This window comes from Gymnoscopelus braueri (assembly GCF_963280865.1).
Source record: "Gymnoscopelus braueri genome assembly, chromosome: 15".
Taxonomy (NCBI): Eukaryota; Metazoa; Chordata; class Actinopteri; order Myctophiformes; family Myctophidae; genus Gymnoscopelus; species Gymnoscopelus braueri.
This window is the reverse complement of record NC_137620.1, coordinates 23,151,854-23,168,089: the sequence shown is the minus strand read 5'-3', so window position 1 is coordinate 23,168,089 and position 16,236 is coordinate 23,151,854. Positions and strand designations below refer to the sequence as shown.

The following is a 16,236-nucleotide window of genomic DNA, read 5'->3' as shown; positions in this document are numbered from 1 at the left end:
TAATATACTTGTACAGAAAATAAAAGCACTCATTACACAGAATGTCCCATTTCACAAGTTTTCGAATGATAAATGATTTTTATGTACGTATACAAGCAGGGTTTCTTTGGAGGCTTTCCTACCCACACCCATCATCCAAAGATGCAACCAGCTCTGATTGCAACGTAGTTTTACTGCGTTGTGCTGAAGTGAGGAGAGTTTGTGTCCATCCGCCCGCCTCTCCCTCCTTATTTGAGCAAATCTTATTTGCAAGCAAAAGTCACTGTTTTGAACAGATGAGATGACCCTATACTCACTTTTCCTGTCAGGTGATGGCACCAAGGAGATCCAGTTCAATACTGAGCATAAGGTTGTCCACAAAGCTCAATATAAGAGACAGGGCCCCAACTTAGGCGCCTCCTTACCCCTTACATTTTTTGCCATTTTGAAAAACATTTTAAAATAGTTCAAATAGCCCATCTACAAGCTCACAATGTGTCAATGTACAGCAGCCATTTTCAGTTATCCCCCAATATAGTAAAAAAAATTGCAAAATAAATAGGTATATGGGTTAAGGCTAACATGGGGCTCAGAGTACCCTGACCACAGAGCACAGTGAAGACAGTGTACACAAGACGGCAGACAGACCCCACCGGACAAGTCCGAATCAAATACACTAATGCTGTTCTGGACCAGATGGCCTAGGATGAGTTCAGGATAACTGGAACATCCTCAAGAAACATTATATTAACTGTGAGCAATGCTATGAAACAACCAGGATTTTTATATTCCGAACCCGAAGTTAAACTTTTTGGTTATATTGGTGAAGCAGGATATTCAAAACCACTTCAAAACCTTGTTATTTAGAAATAACACAAATTGGTGTTTTTCATACAAGGTTGAAAATCCCATGCCATGATGACCTTGTTCAGGTCTCCACTCCAGAGAGAATCACAGTACGATGTTGCTAGAAAACAAAGCCTTGTATGGGCAGCACAGAGGAAGCAGACCATTTCAGCTTTTTATGTTGTGTGAAGATGTATTTGTGGGGGTCGGCAGTGTGCATAGTTATTTTATCTGTAAAAATGTACATTTGGTTGTAGAACCAATGTTACATTTTCATTATTTTATTTACTCTGGAGACAAGAGCCATTCTAGCATTAATAGTTCAAGGCTCTGAGTGATGCCTAATTTTTGCTCTCGTACAACTGTCACACCGAAAATAGCCTAGCTACAAGTTCACGACACATCGCATCCAGAACACCGTTGTACGATTAAGAATAAATCAGGCTTCATGCTCCCTAGAACACGGTTTCATTGTACCAAGCACTTCAGTAGCAGGGTTAATTGAAACCAAAGTGAAGAATGAAGTTGTTTAATGTTTTGAACGTCAAGAAGTAGCTCTGAAAAAGGAAACATTCAAAAATATCAACAAACAAAAGAGACAGTTTTAATCTGTAGTTAACAGAAAACAAAACATTTGGAACAATGTTTAGCCAAGTCAAAAATAAAACATTTGGTACGGTTTAGGCAAGTAAAAAATGAAATTAAATCTGTAGATGTCTTACAGAGAAACGTTTGTTAAATATTTAAGATTTTTTTCAACTACAACTCTGTACACTTATACAGAAAACATCCAAAGTAAAACGAAAAGTAAATACATCTGTAGACAATCTTACAGACTGAGAAACATTGGTTATATTGAACCAACTCGCTTATATATACACAACAAAGAGGTAGTATTTATCCGCCAAAATAAAAAAATAAAAAGAAATGAGGCAGAAGGCACGAATTCCACCAATGAATACAAACAAGCAGGCTTAAAATAACTGAAAAGCAGCATTTTGAAGGTCAAACTAGATGAACTTGTAATTTCACGTTTCTAGAAGAGAAGGGGATATTAATAGATTAATTTAAAACATGGATGAAAAAACATCTAAACTTTAGAAAAAAATCTTAACTTTAGAAAGAGTACAACCAACACAGTTCACTTGTACGACCACTTATTGTGTAAAGTTAGTGGTGATCTACGGGGCTCAAAGAGTTTTACAGAAAGTGAATAATAACAGCATTGAGTATGTGTGGCTTCTGTCTCTTTCTAGGGAGAATATTGTGTCTTTCACGTAAACCAAACGCACCAGGTTTTGTGGGGCATATCCTCCCTTGTTCAGTCGAGTCACGACTCATGATCAGCCAGGCGCATGTTCACCAGAGGTGAGTGAACCAGCTCCCCGTTCTCATTATACAACAGCACTGTCAGTTCTGGCTCTCTGGCCTGGAGAGATGTATAGGAAGAAAGAAGGGACAAACAGCCATGTAGTAAACTCATAAAAAAAAGTATTTGAATAAGTGTTGAGTTTCTAGATGCCGTTTAAAATGTCTAATCACTACAGCCCCTTCAGAAAGAAGCAGACAAGTCAGTTTGAACCATTTAGTGAAGTGTGTAGCTGCCCAGTGGTGGAAAGTGACTACCGGTAAGTACATTTACTCAAGTACTGCACTTAAGTACACTTTTGGGGCACTTCTACTTTAGTGGAGTATTTCCAATTATTTCACTCCACTACATCTCAGAGGCAAATATTGTACTTTTACTCCACTATAATTTGAAAACTTTAGTTACTAGTTACTTTGTAGATTGAGATTATTAGCCGATCTACAAGCTCAACGCGTCGCGATACATTTGAAACCTGTGAAATATTTAGCTGCCAATACTTTTGTACTTTTACTAAAGTCTTTTTTTATACTGGACTTTTACTTGTAACAGAGTATTTCTACATTGCAGTATTGATACTTTTATTTAAGTACTATTACCACCACTGTTGCCGCCAGTGTGTGCAGTGGAAAGTGTTATAAACGTGTCGTGCATCAATGAAACATTGTGTGTGTGCCCACCACGACTGAAGCAGTGATCTTTCCGTGCAGCAGGTCGATCATGACCTGTGCGGCCTTGACGCTCCACTCAGGTCTATAGGGCAGCATCTCCAACTCCAGGTTGACCCTCGGAGGCTTGAACCCACACAAACGCACCTTCAGAGCACTGGCAGGAAACTTCAGCAGCTCAGCAGGCATCTGACGCAGCCTTGGGGGGGGGGGGGGGGGGGGGGGAGGACACGCACAAAACATCAAATGAATAGGAAACTATTAAAATAAATCACAATATATCCTGTCCTGTGAAAAAGTTAAGTAGCATGAAAACCCTTTGTCCCAATACTCATTTCAACACTATTGACCGCTAAAGAGGAACTAAACATCACGGCCACTTCACATATTTGAACACGACTGGGTCCAATAAGATCATGGCTTCATGTGGATCTTACTTGCTGGTGAGCACGGTGTCGTCCGATCCAAAGTCTACATGTTTCACCAACAATGCTGGTGGATTCACGCCAACAAACTCCATCATCCTGGCCCGGTAATACCTCCCATCACCATACTCTGCCAGGCACACACCACCTAGATGGACACACACACACACACACACACACACACACACACATTTAACAACTTGTCAATGCACACATGCACACGCACTGAACAACTGAATTAGATTTTTCAAACGTAACAGGACACAGACACTGCACTACACAACAGACCATAGATATGTATAGTAAACCAGGTTACAACAAGGTGTTTTACCCAAGGGGTAGTTGGAGAGGCATGGCAGACGGTCTATATCGGCATTAACTCTGGTCATTGCTTCCTCAAGAGTCTCTCCATTCACCAACACAGCCCCAGCCTCTTCCACAGGCACCAGGAACACCTGCAGAGTGCACGTTATAGATGTTATTAGTTTTATCTGTCCTTTTGTCCCATTGTTGTGAAAGACTATAGTGCTGGGCTCACGCTACATAAGTTTTAAAATTGTATACGATTTTTTAATCTGGTTGCAACACACAATAATTATAACATTTTTTATTTAATCTTAAACTCTCACACACTACAAGACTTGACAATAATAGGGCATCACAAACTACAGGATTTTATTGAGATCGCAGTGCACTGAACGCAGCGCCTCGCGTGATCTTATCTTACGTAAGAAGTATGCGAAAGCGATCAGAGCGTGTTAAACTTGCGGTGGTAAGAGGTGAACGGTTGTGATATAAGACACGTTATAGTCAGTTGTGTTCTTGCCACATATCGCATATGTAGTGTGAGCGCAGGTTAAGGTTGTCCTTGAAGTAAATGTATAATGTTGCATTAACCCATGAAGACCAGAGGCCGATTCTACAAATGCCTTCTAAATCAAAAGATGTTCAAAAATAGCAAATGTACAAGCTCTACAAGCGCACAGCACTTGTAAACCACTTTTCTAAATCCTTAGTTTTTTTAAAAACATAACGCTATATATACGGTAGTGCTAACATCTAAAATGACACAGATGCTTCCCTAGTTTTAATAGGTTAAAGAACAATGCTGTCTGCTACAGTACAGTACCTCATTGGGGGTGCAGAGGTGTTTGACCCTGACCCTGAAGTGCTCCCCCTCCTCGGGCAGGCTGGGGTAGGAGAAGGGACCCAGCACTGGTTCATTTGCCATCTCCAGACCCTGTATGTTCAACAGCATCACTATCCCTTCTCTTTTCACCACATTCAATACAAAATGAAAGGTGTCTGTGTAGGCTGCAGGATAGTTCCGCATAAACAGACTTACAAAGTGCAAGGTCAGAATAAGTGCCATGAACATTTGTCAAACAGTGTATGCGGTCAGGGGAGTAAGAGAGCAAGCACGTGAAACAAAGTAACTAGATCAAACATAGAACAAATAAGTGTTTTTGGTGTCATTAGTACCAGTACAGTACCTCAGTGTCTATATCCCACTCATCCAGGGAGAGGACAGTGGATTTGATGAAATGTTCCTATATAGAGAGACACATAATCCTCTGTCAACTATTGGATGCACTTGGTCAACTTTGCATTTAGAGGAGAGCTTGCTGTCAATACAATTCATTGTAATATTGTACTCACAGCTTCACAGCTTCAACTAAGCCAATGTTGACAAAACATCACTGCACATTAAGTCATGGAAGTTTGAATTTCCTTTGTAAATCAATCTTTTCAACAAGTTAATCTACATTAATAATGCATTAAAACAAACAACAACATGACTTTGACACAGATACACACCTCCTGTAATGCAACAGTCGTGTCCACAGAGGCATGTTGATGGTGGCACATGATCCGGCTCAGATTCAGTCCATCCAGGAAGATCTGGATTGTCACACAGCCACGTGATTCCAAAGGCACCTCCTAGAGAGCACACACCAAGCCCCCAGGACCGCAGAGGATTATTGAAGCAAGCCTGAACTAGTGGCCAATTCTGGTATTGCAATAAAGGACACTACTGTGAATGCTTCTATAGCCTGAAACCCAATTGCGCACACTTCCAAAGTAAAGCCTCAAACCCTAGTGCGTTTGCTCTATTGGCATCAACGTTGGCGCCAATCCTGGAATTAGAGTGTACTTCCGAGGGAGCATGCGCTGGTTGAGCAAAGTTTATTGAAATTAATAGGCGGGGGCATCTGTCCTGTAGTTTTTATATAACTCTTGACGCACAGACACACACCACACACAATAACTACAAGTTAATTCCAAGAAGTGTTAGCCTTTCTCTGATCTGTCTGTGAAACTGGGATGGTAGGACCTTACCATGACTTGCATGTCTCTGTACTGTGTGTTTGAGTGTTGTGGGGTTGGTAGGATCTTACCATGACCTGCATGTCCAGAGTACGACCCACCAGCAGGTTCCTGAGCAGAGCAACTGCATCAACCTGCCACTTCCTGCCCACCTAGAGAGAAACACAGCGCTCAGTGGTGTAATCACACACATGTACATGTGTCTGTGAATCTGTGATGACTATATTCAAATGGTGTTTTGTGAAAGCACACACTTACAGGGATGAGTCCAAAGAGCTGGCAGGGGATACAGAGCTGAGGGACTTCCTCACACAGCAACATAGGATACACATGAACCACTGGAATGTTCTCTACCTGCCCACTGTCCACATAACGCACCTGATAACACACACACACACACACACACACACACACACACACACACACACACACACACACACTTTAAACATCTGAGAATCACTATATTTTTTTGAATGTATACAAAGAATTTGTCTCCGTTAAAAAAATTACTCTATTCCTCCGGATTCACATCTAATCCTCAACTCCCCGCTCGGAGGCGGGACCAAGGCACGAGTGGAGTGAGCAAGATTAGAAGTTATAGTATTGGAATTTGGCTAGAGACTAAATGAAGGTGTGTGTTTGTGTGCAAGCCTGAAAAAAACAAGATGGGGGCTTGCAACAATCAATATACAACGTTTCGACCTTGCAGTGTTTTTCAAGTGAAAATGAAATTGGAACATTTTAAAGTCAGTTGCGAGAATTTCATGATTCAGTTTTTGCAGTTTGGCTCAGTACCAAGAAATGGAGGAGCTTTTCTTTGAATGTATGCAAGCCTGACCCTGACATGTCCGCTGATGACCTCCAGAACCTGTCCTCGGTGCCAGTGCATGTCTGGTCCCATGACAGAGCAGCCCTGCACGCATTTCCAGGTGTAAGGTTTCTGTCTGGGCAGTGTCTTCATATGCAGCTGGATCCTGCGTCTCAGTCGCTCCAGCTGACCCGCTGACACAAATAAACACACAGGAATATACACACACACACGCGGCGGTAGCATTAGCCGTTAGGCCCGGAACACACTGGATGCAGAGTGCTCACACAACATGTTAACCCATTAAGACCTGAGGCCGATTCTACAAATGCCCTCTAAAACTTTCAAGACTTTTCAAAAATGTTCAAAAATGGCAGATGTACAAGCTTATATATCTTCTATTTTTGCCAACTCAAAAACACGATGCTTTCCCGGTTTTAAATGGGTTAAAGAACCTCTGTTTGAGAGTGAACAAATTGTGCTGACTAGAGATGAGAAAAAAAAGGTTTTCAGAATGCTAGTAAAAGACACTGTAGATGTGGAAACTGTAGTAGTCATATTGCCATTTCATTAATGCATTCAATTAACAACTGCCTGCATAAGTGTAAATGTGCAGATATCTTAAAAGGACTATACATAATTGCTAGGGTTGTTGGAAATAAGTTAAGGTACAGTAGACCTTTATTATAAATGTGAAAAAACCCAATGATACTGAACTAGAGCAAAGTCATAAAATAAAACTCATCCTCAACTACCAGATGCATATTACATATCAAGTCACAAATGACACATGATAATACCTTTCAGTAGGCTAGTTATGCTACTGTCATGATAACGTCCTGGTAGGACAGTATCATTTCTATTGTTGTTCATATATGCAATACAGCCAGATTTTGATGCTTTGCTACTAGTTTGGTATAAATTGTACCCTAGTAGGTTTCCTAGTCATTTAATCATCTACTAGTTATATGCAGTTGGCAAACAACTATATGGTAGCCCAACAACTGTGAAATTGATCGGCTGTCTGAAGTGGCCTTTATTTTAGGTTTATTTTGAGTGTACAGCACTTTGGTTCAACGCTGTCGTTTTAAATGTGCACTATAAATAAAGTGGATTGGACTGGACATACTCAGGGAAGATCCAAAGAATTACTTTAAGTCCTTAAGATATGGGACCTTTAAAATACATTTTATCATCACTGTGGGACTGTGCTCTCAGCACACTGTAAAACAGAAGTGATGTGTACCAGCCTGATTCGTCCTGGCATAGATGACACCGTCGTCCCCCACAGCAGAGATGCTCATCCTGACGCGACCGTGACACGGCAGCTCAGGAGGCTGGTACAATGTTGTCTTCACCTGCTCAAGAGGCACACACACACAAAGATGTGGACATATGACATGCTGAAGGGCTTGTACACAATGCTTACCGTTAATGACCAAAAAATAGTTAGGATTGTACTAATGCACTTAGAATTCTCTCCCACTCTATTGTGCGCTCTACCTCATGTTCTCTTTTCATAACTCTCACTCCCCATTTACCTCTCACACACAAACAACACATTGAATGCTTGCAATAACAGAACGTTAGGCTACATTTTCATGGGCCAATTTTCTTTATCTTAACACGCACGCCGTTTCATTTGGTCTCGTGTCATTTCTTGTATTCAAATATATACTTAAAATCTGAATAGTATGTTATGGCTACTCAAACCAACAAGACCAATGCTTTCTTCATGACCTGGCTACAGAATAGAACATTAACGGGCCCGGAGCCCTGATATGGCCATAATGGGCATATCGGTCGGATCGGCGGTGCGATATAGTTGTGAGGGTCGCACAGCGGCCCGAACTTTAAATGTGAGTGCCGCGTAGCAGCCCGAACCTCTAGTTTGATAAATCTGTTATTGTGGACACAGACTTCCGATCGAATATCCAGTATCCTGTAATGACTAAGAGACGCAGCCGACCAGCCATGGGTATTAATAATGAAAATGACCATAATCCTTGAAAAAGACAGGGGACTAAAAGTCCTCTGCCCCCCCATTCCTGTGTGTGAGAGTGTGTGTCATAGTTGCTCACCTTCTCAGCAGCCAAACTAGTGCGGGGGGCAGGCTTGGGGGCAGGTTTGGGAATAACAACAGGCAGGGTGGGGCTGGAGGGGGCTGGAGAGGGGGGAGTGGAGGAGGAAGAGGGGGCTGGAGAGGGGGGAGTGGAGGAGGAAGAGGGGGCTGGAGAGGGGGGAGTGGAGGAGGAAGAGGGGGCTGGAGAGGGGGGAGTGGAGGAGGAAGAGGGGGGAGTGGAGGAGGAAGAGGATGGGGCTGGAGAGGGGGGAGTGGAGGAGGAAGAGGAGGGGGCTGGAGAGGGGAGTGGAGGAGGAAGAGGAGGGGAAACAGGGACTGATGGAGATGGAGGGGAAGCAGGGGTTGGTGGAGTTGGTGGTTGAGGAGGAGGGGAAGCAGGGGTTGATGGAGGTAAAGGACAACAGCAGGGGTCAACAGCAGAGACGTCCTTTTGAGTCCCACCATCTTGGGGTCCCGCGACACCATCCTCCAGCTTCACCGTGGAAGTCTCTCTGGAAGTACACATGAAATAGGGGGCCACACAGCCCATTATCCAAGTTACCACATAGCCAATAAACTAGCAAATTTACTGCACATCAACAGAATGACAGGTGCAACGGAGACCATGCGTAGACCATCAGGTTCTCCTTCCAAGGAAACCAGATGAAGGTATATGGACAGTTTTTTCTCATTTAACTTTTTATTTGCATTTGAAGACAGTGTGCGGGAGTCTTGCTTCTACATTTTGGCCACTTTAAAAAAAGAAAGTCAGTGGCCCGACTGGCCAAATACCTGCAGCATTAGTTATACTCAATAATCAATTTCCAACCAATAGAAAACAGATCAAAGACCAAAGCCGTGTTGATGCTTGATCATTCCAGAGTAAGTTACCTTTTGCCAAATCAAATTGTTCGGTCGGGAATCTGAACTAATTGTGTCAAATCACAATTGTATTGGCGGAACCAGAAAAACAAGAAAAAAAGTGTAAACATACGTTTATAGAATTTTGGCTAAACCTTTGGTATCATGGTTAACACAAACTGGAGACTTCGTTCAAATCTCAAATTCAACAGTAGATGCTAGATGAAACAGTTAATAACAGTTCAAGTCTTGGGAGACAAACTTGGGAGACCATGGGCTTATGAAAATCAGTTTCAGTCCCATTACACCCCAGCACACACCTTTGTTTCCTCTCCTTCAGTGCGAGGCCCTCGCTGACCAGGAAGTCTGCAATGCAGACATATTGTCCTGTCTTGCTGGAGCAGGACAGAGAGACAGGGACGGGACGCTGCTCTGTCAGCTCCTACAACAATACATGAAATAAAACAAACATGAAAACAATCACCACAATACACACAATTTCATAGGCTATCCATCACTTTCAAATGTGGTCCAAAGTCTTAACATGTCAAATTGATAGGCCAGAATTTATTAGCTCAACATTGCACAACCGTCTTCAAAATAAAAACTAGAGGATGGGGGATATGGTTCTCTGGGGTTAGTGGGTGGTAACCTGAGGTGCATATTGGCCCTTTTCTGGCTCTTAAAAGAACCCACCGATAAACTTTACATTGTATTAGGCTTGTGCAGATTGGCGATTAGACCGTATATCACCGATTGAACTGAAGGGGTGATCACTGAGTGGTTTTTCCTCCACTGATATTAAGGCAATTTTTTATAATTTACTATCCGACCTAAGATGTCTCTAGAATCTGCACCCTACTGTGAATTTAGAGATTTTTCTGGTAATACTGTATGCATGCCCCCATAAGCCCTGTCAATCTGCACGACTGACGAGCAAACACGGCACGTTCTTAGCTTGCAGATCAGTTCTTTTTAGCAAGTGACACATCGTGTGATGCTGTATAAATTAAGGTTTCAGTTCTCCATGGATCTGGCACCCTGCATCTCCATTCTCTATGGGCCTGCTAACCAAAACTTTTCTCTGCGCAACATACAAGTATTTATCGTTAGGATATGATTTGGATAGTGTCTTTAAAGATAATGATCATGTTAAACTGAATATGATGCTGTAATATTGATGCACAATAAATGACAGACAAAATATTATCTTTTTCTCTGACACCAAGTCGTCCATGCTGGCATTGATTTAACTAGTTTGCCGTCGCGTGAACTCCCCCACCCCCCAACCACTGGAGCGTGCTACGATTGGACTGTGGTGGAAAAAGTACTCAAATGTTTTACTTAAGTAAAAGTATCAATCCTGCAATGTAGAAGTACTCTGGTACAAGTAAAAGTCCAGAATTCAAAATTTAATTGAGTAAAAGTACAAAAGTATCGGCATCAAAATGTGCTTCAAGTAACAAAAGTAGAAGTACTAAAATATATGAAAATAGCAGATCTACAAGCTCACGACGCATAGTGGCCATAGCTCCAGTCAGGTAATAGATGTAGGGAAGGAGAGAGACAGACCTTTATGGTCATAGTGGCCATAGCTCCAGTCACGTAATAGATGTAGGGAGGGAGAGAGACCTTTATGGTCATGGTGGCCATAGTTCCAGTCACATAATAGATGTAGGGAGAGAGACAGACCTTTATGGTCATGGTGGCCATAGTTCCAGTCACATAATAGATGTAGGGAGAGAGACAGACCTTTATGGTCATGGTGGCCATAGCTCCAGTCACATAATAGGAGATGAAGTCGCAGGCGGTTGCGGTCCAGGTGGAGCGACCTCCAGCAGGCCTGCAGAATGGAGAGAGAGAGACATTTCATTGTGACAATTAAAGCTTTGATGGAGAGAGGTGTAAAACATATTTTCATAATTTCTGACACATTGGTAGACCAATTCCAGTTTCCATATTCGTTCGGAATAACCCTTCACCCATTGCGGCAACACCAGGGGTTGTGTATGATTGAATTCCATCTCAGCTTCACCCCTTGACCTTTTACCCCAACCTGGGTTTACATCGTAACCCTGCTCCTCACCTCTGATGTTTTATGTACTTGCATGCTTTTACAGGTAGTTTTTTCAAACATCTGACTAACTCAAGTCCATTTATTTGTGTCTACATACAATCACCTTTACTTCCACTACAATTTTAAAAGGACATTCTTACACCAATGCATTTCCCAAAGCCCCTCAGAGTACTGGTTACAGAAAGGGCAATATATATTTTTATGTACATTTTTTATGTGACTCCTATGAAGCACATTGAGTTCATGATAGTAGACATGTTCAGTTTGTCTCCACTGACCTGATGTCACTCAGAGTACACTCCAATGCCAGCGAACCAACGAGGGAAGCCTGTAGGGGCCTCAGGTTGCTGAAGTGCTCAGACACTTCGTTGCCAAAGTCACATCGTCTCACCTAAAAACAGCCACCAGAGGGAGACGGACATTAGTAATATATGCATATCAATTCCTTTCCATTAGAATTTAGATGAGTTTATACTACCAATAGAATGTATCCCACAGAACTTAATGCAACGTATAAAAGTATCCAACTCAGACTCATGTGCACAGTCATAAGGCTGGCAATTGTTTTACCACACGATGAAGTGACCTCAGAAAGTGACCTCACAACCTTTGGTCATCTCATTTCTTTACATATTTTATCCAAGTGTCCTTCCAGGAAAGCAGAAATAAAATCACTAACCCTGATAGCGTTTTTTAAAAAAAATGTTCCAACTATTTAACAACCTCAGTATGTGTAATAATATCAAACCCAAATATACAGAATTAACTATCCCTTTACGTTTTGAAATGTAATTCTACCAGCAGAAAACCAGTTGGAATGGAAGCTCTATTAGCTGACAGCGTAGAGACGTGACCAGAAGATCAGGGTTACCTCAGCCATGTTGGTGGATGCAACAGTGTTGCAGATCTGTCCTCTCTCCCAGAGCCCGTTGATCAGGACAGCACAGTACATGTCTGCCTCCCACTGGACATCCTGGGGCTCCATAGAACCATACTCCTGCTTCAACAGCTCATTCAACCTGGTTAGAATAAAACGCAAAGTGTTATCCCCCACAGAGACACAGGCAATACAAGACAAAGTGAACAGGACATAACCACAGAGGGCAAAATATAAGACGGACGGCAAGAACACAAGACAAATAAAAGGGAACAGGACATAACCAGAGTGCACAATACAAGACAAATGAAAACTTTTTTTCACAATATAATAACCAAAATCCCTAAATCCCAACTCCTCCCTCATATCACAATATATCACTATTAGTGTCCAGCGTTGTATAGCTAGTTAGTGCACATACTCATACATACGTGCAGTCTAGTCATAATGTCATGGGTTTGAAACCATTTTGTGGTAGCTGTTGTACGTCAGCCCCTCTATCGCCTCTTTTCTCTCGCTTTTCACCTTACTGAATAATAAACCATCTCTGTGCCTATTACAAAATGTAAGCCATTAGTAGGGGCACAAGGAACAAGAATATTATTTAGCATTCCATCATGTGATTAGAGGACAGCCCCCATCTTTACAATACTGTGGTAGGTAATTTGCGTTGGAATTTGTACTTGAAATTCTCCAACCGGAGAAACATAACAACCACTGAAGATCACGTACATCGTTTACAATTTGGCAGTGGATATTTCACCATCGGATGGCACTGGTAAAGGACATTTTATTCAGCTGCCGGCCAGAGCGTCTTACAAGTTACATTAGGCTACTGTCAGACTTCTAACAGATTGGCTAGTATGACCATGAATGCGTGTTGTACAGGAAATGTAAATTATTGTGAATTGTTTGCCAGAGACCTTAGAAATGTTTTACTGGGGATCTGTCGGTCTTCTTTTTTAGGTTTTGTCAAATTTGACCACACTATTTGATTGATTGATTGAAATTTTCATTAGGCAAAAGAATGTAAAACAACACAGTTACATTTATAATGCTTTTGTCTAAAAGGTCCGGCCAAAAAAGTCCTTGCGGCTTGTTTCCGTTGGGGTCCTTGAATTAATTTCATAGACATATATAGTAGCAACCAAACAGTTCAAAAGTCAACATAAGAATACAGAGGAAAAAATATATACCACTATGTACAAAAAAGGCATGAGAAAATAAAAAATTATATACAAAAAAAGCATTAGAAAAAAAAAAAAATGTACAAAAAAAGGGGAGGGGGGGGTCGTCTGTCTACAGGGAAACTGGTACTAGCTCCTCTTTAGGCCTCCAGAAAGATGAGTTTTTAGGGCTGTTTTGAATGGGCCCAGCGAACTGCATTTTTTGAGGGATGGGGTTAGACTATTCCATTCCTTGGTGGCTGTGCTATTGATTTTACACTATTGATTTTAACTAGACAAAACATATCCAGTTTTAGAATTAAAAACTGCTATAATGCCCATAACTTGTTTGGTTATCATGTACACATGTAATGATTATTTCTCAAAATTACTGTTTAATTATTTCAAGGCAACAATACTTTCAGTATGGCCCAGTCCTATTGGAGACTTTCCATACCACTCACCTTTTGAGCTGGTTATTGTTATGGGTGAGCTGGACGTAGAAGCTCCCAGGAGAGTTGACATGGGTGACCCTGACTTTCAGCTTGTCGAGGAAGGCAGGGAGCTCTAGATTGGGCTGGAAATCCACAGTGTCCAGAGTCTGGCTTCCTTGGTCTGAGGCGCTAGCGCTGCCGGGAAAGGACTCCTGCTCAGAAGCTATGAGGCCCTCCAGTGGAGGGTCCCACACTGGTGGAGCCTCAGCACAAGGCTCTGTGTCTTTGGCTCCGACACTGTACAGCGGGTCGGACAGGGAGAGTGTGGAGCAGGCAGGAAAGAGAGGAAAGGCAGATGAGAAAAGGTGGTGGGTGGAATGGAAACTAGTATGATAGTCCTATAGTGGTGATTGTGCTTATAAGAACATGGCTATAATAAACTATAATAAACTAAATGGGGTTTATACATTTAAAACATTACTTTTTTTTAATTACATTAAAATGTTAACAGTGACATTGCAATTATTTTGCATATATTTTGTATACTATAAATATATATTATTTTATGTAATTATTTGCATAATCGTTTCCATTCATTCAGATTAAGCGCTTGAAAATAGTTCACGCATTAAATCTTTTTTTTGGAATGTTGACTAATGACCATGATGTGTTGTAAGATTAGCCATTTTCTCTGTAATATCATTGAACACACAGTATATGGCCTTTTTTGGCCATAGTATATCATTTATATTTATTACTGGTATTAATAACCAGAAAAAATAAAATCACCAAATTATTCCACATAAAAAAAAAAAGATTTTCAGTTCGGCTTTATTTTCAGATCCTTTGGACAAGTATACAAGGAAAAGTACATACAATATATATATATATATATATATATATATATATATATATATACACACACACACATACCATTCATTGTTTTGGTTTATATGTTTACAATATATAACGTTAAAGTTACATAAAATATAATGTTTATGCACTTACAATAGTTCAGAACCCATTGCATCGTGTTGAGCTTGTAGATCAGCTATTTTTGAATAGCCAATGTATAAAATAGGGTTAAAGTGATTAAAATGATTTAGGTGCTATATTAACTACTTTTACTGGGGACCCCCTGGAACCCCCTCAAGGGCCCCTGGGGGTCCCCCGGAACCCCACTTTGAGAACCACTGAGGTGAAAAGGTGTAAAACAAAGTGCAGGACCTACAAATGACCGTCTTACCTCTTGCTGAAGCAGGCCAGCTCCTCAGTGATCAGCAATTCATTGAGGTTGGTCTGCGGTCCATCGAGGGAACTCTCATACAGAGTGACTGGCAATGGCTCGGATCTGGAAACCTTGCCTACATGGGGGACAGTTAGTGAAAGAAGTTACACATCGTTGCTGTCGAGTGGAAACCTTGTTATTTAGTCACAAGCCATTAATACTTTTCATTGGTTAAATATTTATAAATCCCACAGACAGACTTAACCACTTTCAAAACTTTTCCAACATAGCAAAAATGGCTGATCTACAAGCTCAACTTGTTGCATCGCAATGTGCTGTGGGCTTGTAGATAGTCTATTTTGCTAAATTGCCACGACACACCTAAACGACAAAATAGGGCATTCATTTGCAAAAACATATACGATGTTGAAATACAGAGATGCCCGACACAACAAGATGCTTATATCACACACGTGGTGCCATGTATGGAAGTGACTAGAAATGACAGGCATGGAAATACACACACACACACACACACACACAGTACCTGTGGCCACCACAGTGACTGGTTTCTGGAAAGTGAGACTAACAAATCTTTTATTAGTGGTTTCATTCCAGGCGTCTCCATCATGAGGAAGCACATTAGACAGACAACACTGGATAGCCTGCAGGGCACAGAGAGATAAAGCGATGCATTAGACCTGGGCTCCGCTTACAGAATTACAGAATGTCGTCAAGAACTACATGTGATGTGACCCAACACACCGAACTCTCTGCACAACTCTAGGTGTTTTTTAGATTTCATTGCAGATAAACAAAAAAAAAAGAACTTTTATCTGACCATGATAGGGAGGGCGAAGAACTCATCCTTGATTTTCCTCAAGTCGCTGACAGAAAGGATGTCTTTGTTGCCAAAATCCACAAACATCACTTCCACCTTTCTGCCACCGGGATGACCTAAAAACACACAGACACACACACACACACACACACACACACACACACAGTATATAATGATTGTGCTACTGTATTGGCAAGGACCATTTGTGAAATGCAACTGACTACTACCGATGTGCAAGATTGTTAAAATTTTAGACTGACACAAAAATGT

At 41.4% G+C, this 16,236-nt stretch overlaps 1 protein-coding gene across 1 annotated transcript in view; it reads right to left on the bottom strand.

Moving 5' to 3' along the window:
• Nucleotides 1–2,155: 2,155 nt before the first annotated feature.
• The window catches only part of rnf17 (ring finger protein 17), a gene marked incomplete at both ends in the record, with an annotated part of 37,979 nt that continues 23,898 nt past the window's right edge, over nucleotides 2,156–16,236 (bottom strand). The window contains 21 exons of the mRNA XM_080450847.1: nucleotides 2,156–2,254; nucleotides 2,872–3,058; nucleotides 3,297–3,432; nucleotides 3,616–3,739; nucleotides 4,414–4,524; nucleotides 4,778–4,834; nucleotides 5,103–5,225; nucleotides 5,684–5,764; nucleotides 5,871–5,990; nucleotides 6,451–6,614; nucleotides 7,667–7,781; nucleotides 8,502–8,617; nucleotides 8,906–8,994; nucleotides 9,664–9,785; nucleotides 11,096–11,186; nucleotides 11,699–11,811; nucleotides 12,292–12,439; nucleotides 13,928–14,194; nucleotides 15,144–15,261; nucleotides 15,673–15,790; nucleotides 15,967–16,082. Coding sequence (XP_080306973.1) covers nucleotides 2,156–2,254; nucleotides 2,872–3,058; nucleotides 3,297–3,432; nucleotides 3,616–3,739; nucleotides 4,414–4,524; nucleotides 4,778–4,834; nucleotides 5,103–5,225; nucleotides 5,684–5,764; nucleotides 5,871–5,990; nucleotides 6,451–6,614; nucleotides 7,667–7,781; nucleotides 8,502–8,617; nucleotides 8,906–8,994; nucleotides 9,664–9,785; nucleotides 11,096–11,186; nucleotides 11,699–11,811; nucleotides 12,292–12,439; nucleotides 13,928–14,194; nucleotides 15,144–15,261; nucleotides 15,673–15,790; nucleotides 15,967–16,082 — 2,615 coding nt within the window. The remainder of the gene's footprint in view (nucleotides 2,255–2,871; nucleotides 3,059–3,296; nucleotides 3,433–3,615; nucleotides 3,740–4,413; nucleotides 4,525–4,777; nucleotides 4,835–5,102; nucleotides 5,226–5,683; nucleotides 5,765–5,870; nucleotides 5,991–6,450; nucleotides 6,615–7,666; nucleotides 7,782–8,501; nucleotides 8,618–8,905; nucleotides 8,995–9,663; nucleotides 9,786–11,095; nucleotides 11,187–11,698; nucleotides 11,812–12,291; nucleotides 12,440–13,927; nucleotides 14,195–15,143; nucleotides 15,262–15,672; nucleotides 15,791–15,966; nucleotides 16,083–16,236) is intronic.